Here is a 14,206-nt window from a genome sequence, read left to right on the forward strand (position 1 = left end):
ATACATGTATGTATATACACTCCTGATCGAAATCTTAAGACCAGTTAAAAAATTGCTAGAATTTGCATTTTGCACATTTGGATCTTAATGAGGTTTTAAGTAAAGCTACAATATCCAAAAACAAGAAGGGGGAGTGAGACCAAAAAAATTTGGAGATTGTAATTTATACCAAAAAAAAAACAAAACTGAATTTATGTTGTTAATCAGCTGATCAAAAGTTTAAGACCATCACTCAAAAATGAACAAACTGTCCAAACCAGAACAAAAAATGTTCTCAGTAGGACTCAGTAATGAGTAGCTCCACAGTTCTTGTTAATCACTTCAAAAATTGCTTTGGGCATGCTTGATGTCTGTCTGGAACTGATGGCCATTTTTATAAACTTCCCTTGCCATCCATCCTCAAATGTTATCTATGGGATTTAAATGAGGGGAACGTGCAGGATGGCCCAAAAGAGTGATGTTATTCTCCCTGAAGAAGTCCTTGGTCAAGCAAGCATTGTGAACTGCAGCGTTGTCCTGTTGAAAAACCCAGCTGTTACCACACAGACGAGGGCCCTCAGTCATGAGGGATGCCCGCTGCAACATCTGGACGTAAGCAACTGCCGTTTGACGCCCCTGCACCACCTGAAGCTCCAGTGTTCCACTGAATGAAAAAGCACCCCAGATGATGATGAGTAGAAAACATCTCAGGTGGGATCTCCTTGTCATGCCAGTAACGTTGGAAGCCATCTAAACCATCGGAGAATAAAACTTTTTTCCACCTTTCAATGTCCCATGTTTGATGGTCCCTGGCAAAGTCTAAACGGGCAGTTTTGTGGCGTTGAAGGAGACGAGGTCTAATTCGTCTGGGCTGGGTTTTTCAACAGGACAACGCTACAGTTCACAATGCTTGCTTGACCAAGGACTTCTTCAGGGAGAATAACATCACTCTTTTGGGCCATCCTGCACGTTCCCCTCATTTAAATCCCATAGATAACATTTGGGGATGGATGGCAAGGGAAGTTTATAAAAATGGCCATCAGTTCCAGACAGTTGATGCCCTTCGTGACGCCATCTTCACCACTTAAAGCAATGTTCCCACTAGCCTCCTGGAAACACTCGCATCCAGGGTGCCCAAAGCAATTTTTGAACGGTGGAGCTACTCATTACTGATTCCTACTGAACATTTTTTGTTCTGGTTTGGAGAGCTTGTTATTTTTTGAGTGATGGTCTTAAACTTTTGATCAGCTGATTAACAACATATTTCAGTTTTTTTTTTTTTTGTTTAAGTTGCAATCTCTAAATTTTTTTGGTCTCACTCCCCCTTCTTGTTTTTGCATATTGTAGCTCTACTTAAAACCTCATTAAGATCCAAATGTGCAAAATGCAAATTCTAGCAATTTTCCAACTGGTCTTAAGATTTTGATCAGGAGTGTACATACTGTACCTGGGATTCTTGGCCTCGGCCATCCACAGCAGGTCCATGTTACAGGCCAGCACTGGAATGTGAGGGTACTGCATGGAATTCCAATCCCTGTCTGGGTTTCCATGGGTTAGAAGAACATCCACGATGAGTTGGAGGTTGGTCTCCCACCTGATCGGCTCTCCGAATAAAATGACAGCTGCAAGGACAAATAGGTGAAGAGAAAAATTTGCTTCATCAAAAAAAATTTTTTTCTTAGCAACAACATCTCCAATGTAGGCTGTGTGCTCAAACATACCATCTATTGGCTGTAAACCTTTGGTGGGGGGAATCTGTGAGACAAGATACAGAGTAGCCATCCTTATACAGTAAAGGTTGTCACAAGAGCTTGCAAGATTAAAAGGTGATTCGATATTTCGTTCAGAAAAAGAAAACTTGTGGGCACTAGGCCTGGAACGATAATAAAGAAATTAATCACACAAGAAATTAAAAATGAAATTGACAATTTTGCTGGCCTCAATATATTGTATTGTTTAACTAGACATTAGTTATGTTGCTGTTCCTCATGTGAGAGGGCAAGTAAAAGCTACTTTATTGAGTACACACAGGACAGCTGCGGAAAGAACGAGTGAGAAGTCTACCACGAAAGACGTTAGGACCTTTTCTGCCCAAGCGGCTTTGAAGGTAAGTGGCAGTTCATTTCCTGTTGCCCCTTCTTTCAAGAGTTCTGGGCCAATTTCTTGAGCACTGCTGAGCAACAATGTTAACAACACTACAACGGTTTATTCAAAAAGACTTGAGGCCAAAAGTGCATCACCAAAGCACGAGGCAAAGGCTGTGAATACTTACGCACATGTGATTACAATTTTTTAAAAATAAATATGCAAACATTTCTAAAAAACGTTTTCATGAAAAAAAAAAATGTATTTATTCAATTTTGCAATAATAAGGCCGTCGCTTAACAAAATATGGAAAAACTGAAGCGCTGTGAATACTTTCTCGGATGTACTGCCCATTTACGTCAGCTTAACGGGGCACTTTTTAGTAAGAAGAACACAATAGTCCAGGCGTTGATAAATCGGTGGACTTCGATGCCTTAAAAACTTTGATTGTTTCTAATAGAATGCTGCTAATGTCTGCAGAGACTAGAGTTACATAAATCAGAATCAAAACTCACAATGTCTTTGGGTCTCCTGTTGTGATCCACAACATCAAGCAGTGGATATGCCTCTCTGAGATCATCTATGGTGACAACATTCTGGAAGCCCAGGCTGAAGGTTTTTTGGTTAAAGGCAAACACAGATGAGCTTTAGTATTTTAACAAAAATAAACAAAACCTAAGAGAGCAGGGGTGTCCAAACGTTTCCCACCGGGGGCCACAGAGTGAAAAATGAAAGGACGCAACTTTGTCACTTTGATATTTTGCAAAGTAACACATGCTAAGAAGTTGTATACTGCATATTTCAAGAAAAAAAATGCAGCTTTGTGATAACGGTGGGAAACCCTATTATTAGTATCAACTTTGCTCTTTGCTTCCCATTTTTGCTGTTGTTTTTTAAAATTTATTTTCCAACTATTTCAATTTTCTTATTAAATAATCCTTGTAAATTTTCTTTTTGTAATATTACAACTTTATTCCCGCAATATTTTATGTTTGTTTCCATAAAATTGGAATGTTTCACAACCTAATTTTCCAAAAAATGAATATTTTGTTTGTTTCTCTCACATTACGACTTAAAAAAAAAAACTTTAATATTTCAACTCTGCGCTTCTAAAATGACTTTATTTTACCTCAATATTATGAGTTTATTCTTGTAAAATTGAAACCTTTTTTTTTTTATCTTTGCAATACAACATTTTTTGTCTTAACATTTTGACTTTATTCTCACAAAAGTGCAGCTGTTTTTTCCATTTCTGCTGTTTTTTAAATTTTACAATAATGTCAACTTTCTTCTTGTGGAGTTTCTTCTTATAATAATGCGTTTAACATACATAATATTTTCACTTCATTCTTGTAACATAACTTTTTCCACAATTGAATTTTTCAAAAATCAAAATTTTTGTTGATTTTTTTTCTCCTAATATTACAATTTTAAAAAATAACGGATTTCTTTAATATTTCAATTTTACACGACTAAACTAATGTTATTTTTTCCTCATTACATTATTCTCCAAAAATTACAACTTTTTCTCATTAGATTACAACTTTTTGTCTTAATATTTTTTATTTAATTTTAAATTTTTTATTGTATTCTTAGAATGTGCTGCACTTTGGACACCCCTGTAGTAGACCAACATGCAGAAAACAGTCCAAAGTTTGTAAGCTGATGGCACAGAGGGTGAGGAAGAAAAACACGCTGAGTAAACAGAAAATGCACACAGTGAGGGCAACATAGAAGACAGGATACTTGTGAGCCACCTCTTCAACGGGACCCTGCCCTGACACCAGCACACGCATTTGGTGAAACTGTGTGAACATTCGCAAAGGACTGTGGGACAGCATCACCTGGTCCGGCGACACCTGAGGGCACACAAAACGGGCACGGGAAGCTTCAAAGCAAGCTGTGAGCACAATGTTTCCTCTCACCTCCACTTCGAGTAGATGTGAAAGATGCTCTGCTTTGGTCTGCCTCATGCAGTTTCCAGCGTTGGTGACAAACACCACAGGCACTTTGTATTTGCCCTGCTTGTCCACAAGGTTCCTGAAACATTGCTTGGCTGCAGGGATTGGTGTTCCGCCCCGCACCAGCACCCCGTCAATGTCGAAGAGGAGACCAAATGAGCCGTGTGGAGGCAGCTGGACAAGAGACGGCAAAGTCAAAGTAGCCATACAGACAGTTATTTATGCTAAATGACTGTTGATTCAGCACTACCTATGCAGACATTGATTTTTCCTCTACCTGGAGCTGGAGCCTATCCCAGCTGAATTTGGGTGAGAGGCACATATAAACATCAGCCCAACATTGTTTTTGAGGATGTGGGAAGAAGCCCAAGTACACAGAGAAAACCCACGGCGGCCCAAGGCTACCAGCACTTGTTAGTTAGGCCTTAAATACAGTGACTGTATTTAAGGCCTAGGCTACCAGCACTTGTTAGTTAGGCCTTAAATACAGTGACTGTATTTAAGGCCTAGGCTACCAGCACTTGTTAGCTAGGCCTTAAATACAGTCACTGTATTTAAGGCCTAGGCTACCAGCACTTGTTAGTTTGCTGACGAAGCTCTTCGGATGAGGAGTGAAACGTTCGACACTTTCTTCACAGAAGTACAGATGACGTCTCAAGAAGCCTTTCCCTTGACTGGTAATGTTTTTTCGTGAGGTGTTGAGATTTCACACTTTGTTCGGCGGCCCTTGAAAGCAACATAGTTGCTGCGAGATGCAAAAGTCAAACTTGAGGCCTATAGAAGTTTATATTTAATGTTTAAATTATTTTATTTAAATTATTTTATTATTAATTGAAAATGGCGAATTAAATACATTTCTAAATATTTAATACCATCTAATATTATTGTAAAAATTGAAGTTATTAATTTTCTCCATGGTAGATCAAAGTGGATCCCTGTGCATTTGCAATTCACCATTTATGGCTGCACAAATTTGGAATTTTGGGGGGAAAAAATTCTTTGGTGTTTTTTCGGCAGAAAACACATCTCATTCACTCATTCAAATGATAAATAAGTGACAATACAGGTAAAATTTACATTTAGGCCTTTATGATTCACTAATAATGTTTTTTGTCAAGCATTGAGATTTTGCACTTTGTTTGGCAGCCCTTGAACACACCATAGTTGCTGTCAGATGCAAACGTGAAACTTCTATACACTGTAGAAGAATCTGGCCTCAAAATGTACAGTTAATAGTCCAGGGGTGTCCAAAAGTTTCCAGCGAGGGCCACATAGTTAAAAATGAAAGGATGCAACTTTGCCACTTTGATATTTTGTAAAGCAACACATGTAGATATGCTAAGAAGTTATATTTCAACACAAATAAAATCCATCTCATCTTAGTGATATAGGTGAAAATGCCTGTTATTAGTGTGAATTTCCATCTTTGCTCTAATTTTTCCCTATTTTTTTCAAAATATTTAAACATTCTTCTTAATCTCCCTAAATTTTGTTTTCATAATATTATGACTTTATTCCCATAATATTTTGACTTTATTCTAATTTTCCAAAAATTACAACTTTTATTTTGTTTGGTTTATTTCTCATAATACTACAATTTTATAAAACAAAATTTGTTTCTTTTGTTTATTTAAACTTATTATTTTTCCTCATAATATAACGAGTCGGTATTTGTGAAATCGCAACTTTTTTCTGGTAGAATTAAGACTTTTCGCTTAAGAAAATGTTTTTCCCTTTTCCGCACCTTTTTTTGACAACTATTTCAACTATCTTCTTGTAAATTTTCTTTTTGTAATATTATGAATTCAGTCCTATAATATTTTATAATTACCCCCAACCTAATTTTCCAAAAATTGCAATTTAATTTTGTGTTGTTTATTTCTCATAATATTACAACTAAAACAAAGGTATTTTTTCTTTAATAGTTCAACTTTATGCTACTACAATTAAAAAAATACTTTTTTCCCTGTTAGATGAAAACTTTTTCTTAATATTTTGACTTTATTCTTGTAAAATTACTGCTGTTTTGTCCATTTTTGTAATTAATGAGATTAATCGGCCTCACTCTTATCACACTTTTTCAAAAATGAATTAGTAAATGATCCCTATTTCGTGGTTGAGTACGGCCTATTGTTGGCAAAAAAAAAGAGCAAATTTTATGTATGCTCTTGGCCGAAGTTAAGCATTTTCAAGCATAAAAATGGCTAAATTAACTAAGATGCAAATACAGTTTAAGACATTAAAAGAGGTTGATGAACTGTAGTCTACACTGGCCTCTAGGTGTCACTAGTAACACAAGCACCAGACTTCATCGGGCAACAGGCTTTTATTGCAGGTTTGAATTATGTCACAACAGGCACAGTGATAACATAATAATAATTATAATAATAACAAGAGATACAATTGTGGCCATATTCCAGCTAAAACCCAATGCTGAATCCCCAACGTCACCTGTCCACACATTCGGAAGACATTTATTGAAACACACAGCACGAGTCTTATTTATGTCTTAAATGGTTTATTTTTCTCGGATTATATCTACTACATTGGGTGATACGAATGTAAAGGTGACTATGGGGTTGTTGTTTCATGTCTAGTGGGCTCTAATAATGTTAAAAATATACATATTTAGAAGATTGTAAACAGGTTTGGCCGCACGGTGGTCTAGTGGTTAGCACCTTGGCCAATACAGGAACAGCCTGGAGATCGGGAAGACCTGGGTTCGATTCTCCCCTGGGCATTTCTGTGTGGAGTTTGCATGTTCTCCCCGTGTGCGCGTGGGTTTTCTCCGGGCACTCCGGCTTCCTCCCACATTCCCAAAAACATGCAGGTGAGGTTAATTGGCGACTCTAAATTGTCCATAGGTATGAATGTGAGTGTGAATGGTTGTTTGTCTATATGTGCCCTGCGATTGGCTGGCGACCGGTCCAGGGTGTACCCCGCCTGTCGCCCGAAGTCGGCTGGGATAGGCTCCAGCATGCCCCCGCGACCCTAGTGAGGATGAAGCGGTATAGAAAATGGATGGATGGTAAACAGGTTTAGAACTACGAAGCTAACTACGAAAATATAACAATTAACTTTGATCCCACAGCCCTGAAAACTACACACAAACATCGTGTAAGTGCGGATAACACTGACGACAAGCAAGACGTAGACTGACTTCTCTTTCATTGACCTTCAGCTAAATGATTAAATATAGTACGAGTGACTTACATGGCTGTAATTCCTGGAAGTCGAAAGTGAGGCGATGAGGCGTCCTGCTCTCCCGCAGTTTGCCTGCATCAGCTTCCAAGTACTTCTAAAACACCTTATTCTCTGCATTCCTTGTCTTTTAAAATGCACCTTCAGACTAAAAAAACATCAGCTGAGAAAACTGGAGCTAAGCGCTAAAACAACCCGTAAGGTCTTTTACTTGGCTGGAAAGTAAGATTGCAGAAACGGCAACTTTCAATCAATACTAAACTCTTATTCTGCTCCTGTGGCTGCATGTTCCGGTCGTAAAGTGCGCATGCGATATACGTCATGCTGGTAACCGGAAACGTTCATTGTTTTGCCTTTTCAGTCGCGCTTTCCGTTTCAGGTAAACGAAACACTATATGCTCAGTGATAGGCTTACAAAGATCATAAAAAAATGATGTATAGTTTGTTTGGAATGTTTTGATTCCTCAGTTATTTATTTTGTAGGATTACTGTGCAAAAAACTACATAACCAGCCTACTTCTAGTTTGACTGGTGCGTCCCACCTAGTCTTTCTATAGATGATATTATATATATTTCTATATATTACGAAGGAAAAATAATGTCATTTTAGTAGCATAAAGTTTAAATATTAAATATAAACACAATGTTAGATATTAGTTAGACAAAGCAACATATAAAGTTGTAATTTTTGCAAAATTATGTTGGGGAAGAAATTCTAGATATTATCGGATTAAAGTCATTAAAAAATAAAAGTTATGAAGATTGTTTAAGAAGAAAGTTGAAATTTTTGGAAAATGAAAAGAACAAATTATGGGGGGGAAAAAAAGTGAAGTTGATAATAATAGGGGTTTTCACAAAGCTGAGATGGAGTTTTTTCTTGAAATACATATCACTTCTAAGCATAAAATATCACTCTTTCATTTTTCACTTACATACATGTCAGTTGACTTAAAAAATACATTTATTAGTATAAAACCATTCCATATTGTACTAATAAAAAGACAATAGCACAAGTACAGTGTAAACTTCATTGGAGGTAAAGCTCACCAAGCTTTAACCAAACAATAACCAGCTAAGACAATAACCATCCATTCCTCAGCAAAATCTCAGTTCATTTTCCAGTCCGTAAATCTTGGCCTTCAACGCCATCAGCTCACTCTGGACCTTCTTGGTCCTGGTATTGCTCTCTCGGACCTCATGGAGAATAGCTAGGTCCTGGTTAGGCCCAACATTAAGGGTTACCTAAGGAACAACAAACAAATGATAAAAAAAAAAACAACCATTTTCCATGTATGTGTTGGGACAACGTTACCTGTAGAAGCTGTTTCTCTACATCTTTCAGTTTTTGCCTGAGTTGCTTCAGGTCCGTCTTGAAACCCTCCACCTCCAGGGCCCTCCTCCTCTCCAGTGCCTCATAACGCTGAGTCATCAGCTGGAGACGCTTCGTCATTTTATCCGAACGCTCCTGTGTGCATCAAACCCAAGTAAGTATAAGTACTGTAATTGGTAAATACTAATAAAATGTTTCCCATAAGTTCATTTATTTCATAAATGCCTGCCAGGGAATAAGGATTGTTTTTTCCAAAAAAATTTCCTTGCAACACATCTATGGAAGAGACTTTTGGCGACTTCTGACATGAAAGCACATACAGTAATCCCTTGTTTATAGCGGTTAATTGGTTCCAGACTCGACTGTGACAAGTGAATTTCCACAAAGTAGGATTCCTTAATTATAAATGGAAGATTTTTGTAGTTATGGCATAGAACACCTGTCTATGATCTCATGAATATGTTTTTTGACATTATTAGAGCACTCCAGACATGAAATATCACCCATATAGTCAACTTTACATTCATATTACCCAATATAGTAGGTATAATCAGAGAAAATAAGACGTGTGTGTGTGTTGCAATGAAATGAATTCCAGACGTGTGGACAGGAAGTGATGTGGGGGTTTCACAGTTATTAGCTGGATTACAGCCACAACAGTAGCCCATTTTGTTATTATTATCATTATGTTATTTACGCATTTGTTTTTATTCCTGCGATCAAGTCTGGTGCTTGTCTCAATTCCTTATTTTTGACTAATAATAGGCCGTATTAAATCATGAAACAGCATGATTTATTAAGTAACACGTGTTTGACAACCATTTCAGGTTTTAACTCACTTTTTGCTCATGTGACATGGCCAATTATGCAAATTAGATGATTGTGCCACAGATAGATTGCAGTCCTGTGGGAAACACTGCTAATGTGAATATGAGAAACAGTCGTACCTTAAATATTTCCCTGCCTATGTCCCCCTCCTCCCTGGCTTGGGCCAGTTCTGATTCCAGAGCAACGCACTGTTCCCTGTACATCTCTGCCATACGTTGGGCTTGCTTTACATCCGCATGCATTGCCTGAAAAGATCAAAAATAAGTCACATTTGATGTGTTTATGCTTTCTATATACATATATACCTTGATGTCCTCCTTATGTTTCTGCTTTAAGTCTGGCTGAGGCTGCAGTCTGACCCGAGTGGAAGTGATCCCAGTGGAAGCAGCGGGTCGACTCGGGCTGACAGCAGTTGCGACAGCAGCTTGACCCGAGCTAACCCCGGTAGCGGCAGCAGCAGCTCCACTCAGGTCAGCCTGAGTGTGGCTGCTGCTGCCGGGCTGCTGCGGGCGCCCCCCATGTGCACCAGCATATCCGGCTTTCCTTTGGCGCTCGTGACACGTGTCCAGCTCCCCGAGCAGACAGTCCTTCTCCGTCAGCCATCGCTTCTCCTGAGCTCTTGTGTCAAATTTGAGTTGTAAGAAATCTTTGGTGCTTTCATAAAGTAGGTTCTGGGTTCGCTGGAGCCTGTGGGAGCAAACAGAAGAACACGCTCGCTCTGCTGTCCATCAAACATGCGTGTTTGAATGTGTACAGTATACACCAGGGGTGTCCAGGATTTTTCCAGCGAGGGCCATGTAGCGAAAAATGAAAGGATGCAACTTTGCCAACCAATTAATCGTGATAAACGAGGGATTCCTGTACAATAAACAGGTGTCTCACTTTTCAGTCAAAGCGGAGATGCGCTGCTCATCTCTCTGCCTTTCAGCCCGTGCCTCCTCAGTTTTAATCTGTCGGTCCTCCTGGAGTGACTGGACCCGTTCTTTGGCTAGCCGGGTTTGTTCCTCCAGCTGAGCCTGCAGGGCCTCCACCTGGAAATTGGACCACAAATACGGAGTAAATGGGTTATGAATAGGTCTGCAACATTTGAATTAGAAAAAATACCAACCCCATCATATGTCGCCCTTACCTGTAGTATCAAAGTATTGTTGTCATTCTTATATTTTTCCAAAGCATCGCCAGCTCCTGGATCAGCAACTTTTGCTCTCTTAATGGTCTCTGCCAAGAAAAGTGTGAAGTGTGCCACTGCGCTTTGTAATGTTAACTCCACGACCACACATAACATAACATCACTCTGTTACTGTGATATTACGAGTAAATGCCATTTTCAAACCTTTACTGGTCACAACAGGTCTCAACCTTGTTGGCCTGAGATTAAGATTCTCCTCTTCTGACTCAAGCTGCTTCTGCTTGACCGTAACCTGAGACACACATTTCACATAATGAGTTTCCCCAACAAATGGTGTAAAAACATTGAAAGGTTTGCGATCCCGCCTAAAGTACTGCATACCTGCACAGTCTCATGCCTAATGTAGGGGTAACCAAAGTGTGGCCAGAGAGACATTTACGACCCGCGCCACATTGTAAAAATATAATTTAATGAGAAAACTAAAAAAAAAAAACAACAAAAATGGAAAAAACAGCAGTGATTTTACAAGAATAAAGTCAAAATATTAAGAGAAAAAAATTATAATCTAATGAGAAATTGTCATAATTTTACGAGAATAACATTGTAATATGAGGAAAAATAACTTAAAGTTGAAATATTTAAGAAAAATATATTTTTTAACACCATAACATTATGAAAGACACAAAACAATGAATAAAGTTGTCATTTTTGGAAAATTAGGTTGAGGAAAAAGTTATAACATTACGAGAATAATGTCAAAATTTTAAAATATTATGGGAATAAAGTCATAATTACGAGAGGAAAGTTTAACTATTTGTAAAATGTAAAAAAAAAAACAAAAAACAAATAAAACAGAAATGTAAAAAACAGCTGTAATTTTAGGAGAATAAAGTCAAAATATTAAGAGAAAAAAGTCACAATTTTATAAGAATAACGTAATATTATGAGGAACAATATTAACTTTTTTTTTTTTAGTAATTTTCTAATTTTAGTAGCATACAGTTGAAATATTAAAGAAATAATATGTAATTTTTAAAAAGTGCAATACTAGGAAAACCTAAACAAAATAAAGTTGACATTTTTGGAAAATTAGGTTGACGAAAAAGTTACAACATTACGAGAATAAAGTAAAAATATTATGTGAATAAAGTCATAATTATGAGAGAAAAGTTGAACTATTTGGAAAAAGTTAAAAATAACCCAAAAATGTAAAAAAACAGCTGTAATTCTACGAGAATAAAGTCAAAATATTAACAAAAAAAAGCCGTAATTTTACAAGAATAAAGTAATATTATGCGGAACAATATTAACTTCTTTCTTTTTTTTTTTTTTAGTAATTTTCTAATTTTAGCAGCGTAGAGTTGAAATAGGAAAAAATAGTCAAGAAGTCAAGACAAAATATGGATTTTTTTTTTTTTTAAAGCTGTAATACTAGGAAAACCTAAACAAAATAAAGTTGTCATTTTTGGAAAATTAGGTTGGGAACAAAGTCATGATATTACGAAAATAAACTTTATGAAGATTAAGATAAGAAGAAAGTAGAAATATTTGGAAAAAAAATAAAACAATAGCAAAAATGGGAAAAAAAGAGCAAAGCGTGAAGTTGATACCAATGATAGGCTTTTTCACCTTTATCACAAAGCAAAGATGCAGTTTTTCTTAATATATATAGGTTTGGACCAGTCCAAAGGTTTGGTCTAATGAGATCCAACAGAAGAGCGGTAAGAAACATTCTGCCTTTGCAATAACGCCAACTGATTGTGAAATGAATCCCTCTCTACTGTGTCAATCAAAACACTGTATAGTCAATCTTTATCTCATGCAATGGATGTAATTTGATTGCGGTGGTGTGCTGGTGTACCTAACGTTGTGGCCAGCAAGCGTAGCATCAGGTTCATCCACATTTGAGAGGTGAACACATCTGCTGAAGAACCCTACCTTGTGAGGAGGCTCCCGAAAGAAATACGTGACCTCGCCATCATCATGACCCACCATTGAAAGGAGGTGTTGGATTTTCTTCCTGTCCTCCAACTCTCTTGGAATAGTAAATAGACAACAGGGTGGTAGTACAATGGCATTAATATCACAGTACCACACTATCTAATCTAAGCGTAATGTGGTGGCGCTGAACCTCAGCTGCTCCTATACCTGATCTTCAGTCGGTCATTTTCTGCATGAAGCCGCAAAGACTGCTCTCTTTCTTGGTAAAGGTACACCTGCATGTCACTCAAAGCGTTCTGCAGCTCTGCAATCTCTCCTTCACGCTGTCGCACCTCACCCTGTAACTTGTGCTGCCATAAGATAGTAAGGATTGTGAGATATCGGTTCAAATAGCACGTGTGGCCAAAAGCAATGGCTCGCACCTCACCTGGTTCTCAATGGTGCTCTTGTACTTCTCTAGCATTTTCAGCAGCTGATCGTGTTCTCCGTCAAACTGGGAAATCTTATCCCTGTAGAACTCTAAAAGCTCCCTGGAGGGACGAAGGTACGCCAAGCGCTCATTGATAGGGGGAAGTCGGGACTCCAGTTCCTTACCAGGAGTGTGCACACTGACTCGCCAGGTGAAAAAAAAATACTTGTCAGTCCTGTTAAATGGAATACTGGGCAAAAATACTGTACTGTATGTCTGAGTACTTGTATTGGTACCTGTGTGGCACTGCATGTTTTTTGGCTGATTCCATCCCGAGGCAAACCTGAAATCAAAAAGTGAAGCACTAGAATCAGGTTTTTTATTTTTTCTACACATCTAACAACAAACTCTGATAAACATTGCAAATTCAGCCATGAGTGCAAAAGGTGAATACCACATTTCTGCATTACCACGGTATATTTCACAAGCAAATGTACATTTTTATATCATATATTATGTACAAGAGGTATAAATGTATGTTCATAATGTATAACTTATACACAGTAGGTGTGATTTACATCAAAACAAGGATTGTTCCAAACAGATAAATACAGTGGGGGTATTTTGTTGCCAAGGAGAGGGCGCCAGGTGAAGCGCGAAATTTGAAATGTTGTTTTATATTGTGTAATAACCATTTTAAATGACTGAACACAAATACAACTTACAGACACGTTGGTGAGTCGTTTAATTTTGCACTGAAGACAAATATAAAGCGCATGTTCGTTATCGCAGCAGAAGTGGTAGTGTGCAGTTGTACGTTATGAATGAAACGATAATGCACCAAAGGCATTTTAGTAGTTAAGGGTCATTACAACACATTATTCGAACTGTTTACCTACCCGCTGTTGTTTTGTCCTCAAGTTACGGTTCACTTACGGTTGCGAGCGATAAAGGTTTTTGAAACACGGAAGTTTACGCCTCCTGTTCTTCTTCGCGGCTAAAAGGGAGATATGGTGATTATGTTGCCATCTGGTGGTAGGCCAAGTAACTTACAACAACAAAAAGGACAAGGTACCGAATTATGTACCATAGTGTAACAATATAATAATAATAATGCCACCACTAATCATTATGTCATAGCTTTATCCAATCAATAATATTTCCCATATATGTGTTCAATCTGCACTATTACAAATGTTAGCTGATAAATTGTTGACCCCTTGTTGAGCATTTTGTCAAGCGTCCTACTTTCATTAGAGGCATGAAAGTAGTTTAGGATGTTGACAAAATAAATCAAATAAAAGCTTATTGTGCTCTCTTGACGAAAATGTAGTAAAAATAAG

At 37.7% G+C, this 14,206-nt stretch overlaps 2 protein-coding genes across 2 annotated transcripts in view; both read right to left on the reverse strand.

Annotated features, from left to right (window-relative positions):
• Positions 1–7,579, reverse strand: part of hdhd5 (haloacid dehalogenase like hydrolase domain containing 5) — a 9,495-nt gene extending 1,916 nt beyond the window's left edge. The window contains exons 1-6 of the mRNA XM_054776682.1: positions 7,239–7,579; positions 3,990–4,199; positions 3,811–3,923; positions 2,580–2,673; positions 1,701–1,734; positions 1,427–1,601 (exon numbers count right to left, since the gene is read on the reverse strand). Of these exons, the coding sequence (XP_054632657.1) occupies positions 1,427–1,601; positions 1,701–1,734; positions 2,580–2,673; positions 3,811–3,923; positions 3,990–4,199; positions 7,239–7,346 (734 nt within the window). The 5' untranslated portion in view covers positions 7,347–7,579. The remainder of the gene's footprint in view (positions 1–1,426; positions 1,602–1,700; positions 1,735–2,579; positions 2,674–3,810; positions 3,924–3,989; positions 4,200–7,238) is intronic.
• A 578-nt stretch (positions 7,580–8,157) lies between these two features.
• ccdc77 (coiled-coil domain containing 77) lies at positions 8,158–13,855 on the reverse strand. Its single transcript, XM_054776681.1, has 12 exons — positions 13,763–13,855; positions 13,160–13,206; positions 12,882–13,062; positions 12,662–12,804; positions 12,452–12,548; positions 10,718–10,805; positions 10,514–10,602; positions 10,267–10,415; positions 9,690–10,071; positions 9,504–9,629; positions 8,539–8,691; positions 8,158–8,468 (listed from the first exon to the last, which is right to left on the reverse strand). Exons 2-12 carry the CDS (start codon positions 13,192–13,194, stop codon positions 8,322–8,324), a joined length of 1,590 nt encoding a protein of 529 aa, XP_054632656.1. The 5' UTR covers positions 13,195–13,206; positions 13,763–13,855; the 3' UTR covers positions 8,158–8,321.
• Between the last annotated feature and the right edge of the window lie 351 nt (positions 13,856–14,206).

Source organism: Dunckerocampus dactyliophorus, chromosome 5 (genome assembly GCF_027744805.1).
Source record: "Dunckerocampus dactyliophorus isolate RoL2022-P2 chromosome 5, RoL_Ddac_1.1, whole genome shotgun sequence".
Classification (NCBI taxonomy): Eukaryota; Metazoa; Chordata; class Actinopteri; order Syngnathiformes; family Syngnathidae; genus Dunckerocampus; species Dunckerocampus dactyliophorus.

Coding starts and splice junctions, on each gene's coding strand:
- ccdc77 (XM_054776681.1), bottom strand. CDS start 13,194: ATGGAATCAGCCAAAAAACATGCAGTGCCACACAG. Junction 12,549..12,661: donor AATGACCGACTGAAGATCAG/GTATAGGAGCAG, acceptor TACTATTCCAAG/AGAGTTGGAGGACAGGAAGA. Junction 8,469..8,538: donor TAGAGAAACAGCTTCTACAG/GTAACGTTGTCC, acceptor GTTGTTCCTTAG/GTAACCCTTAATGTTGGGCC.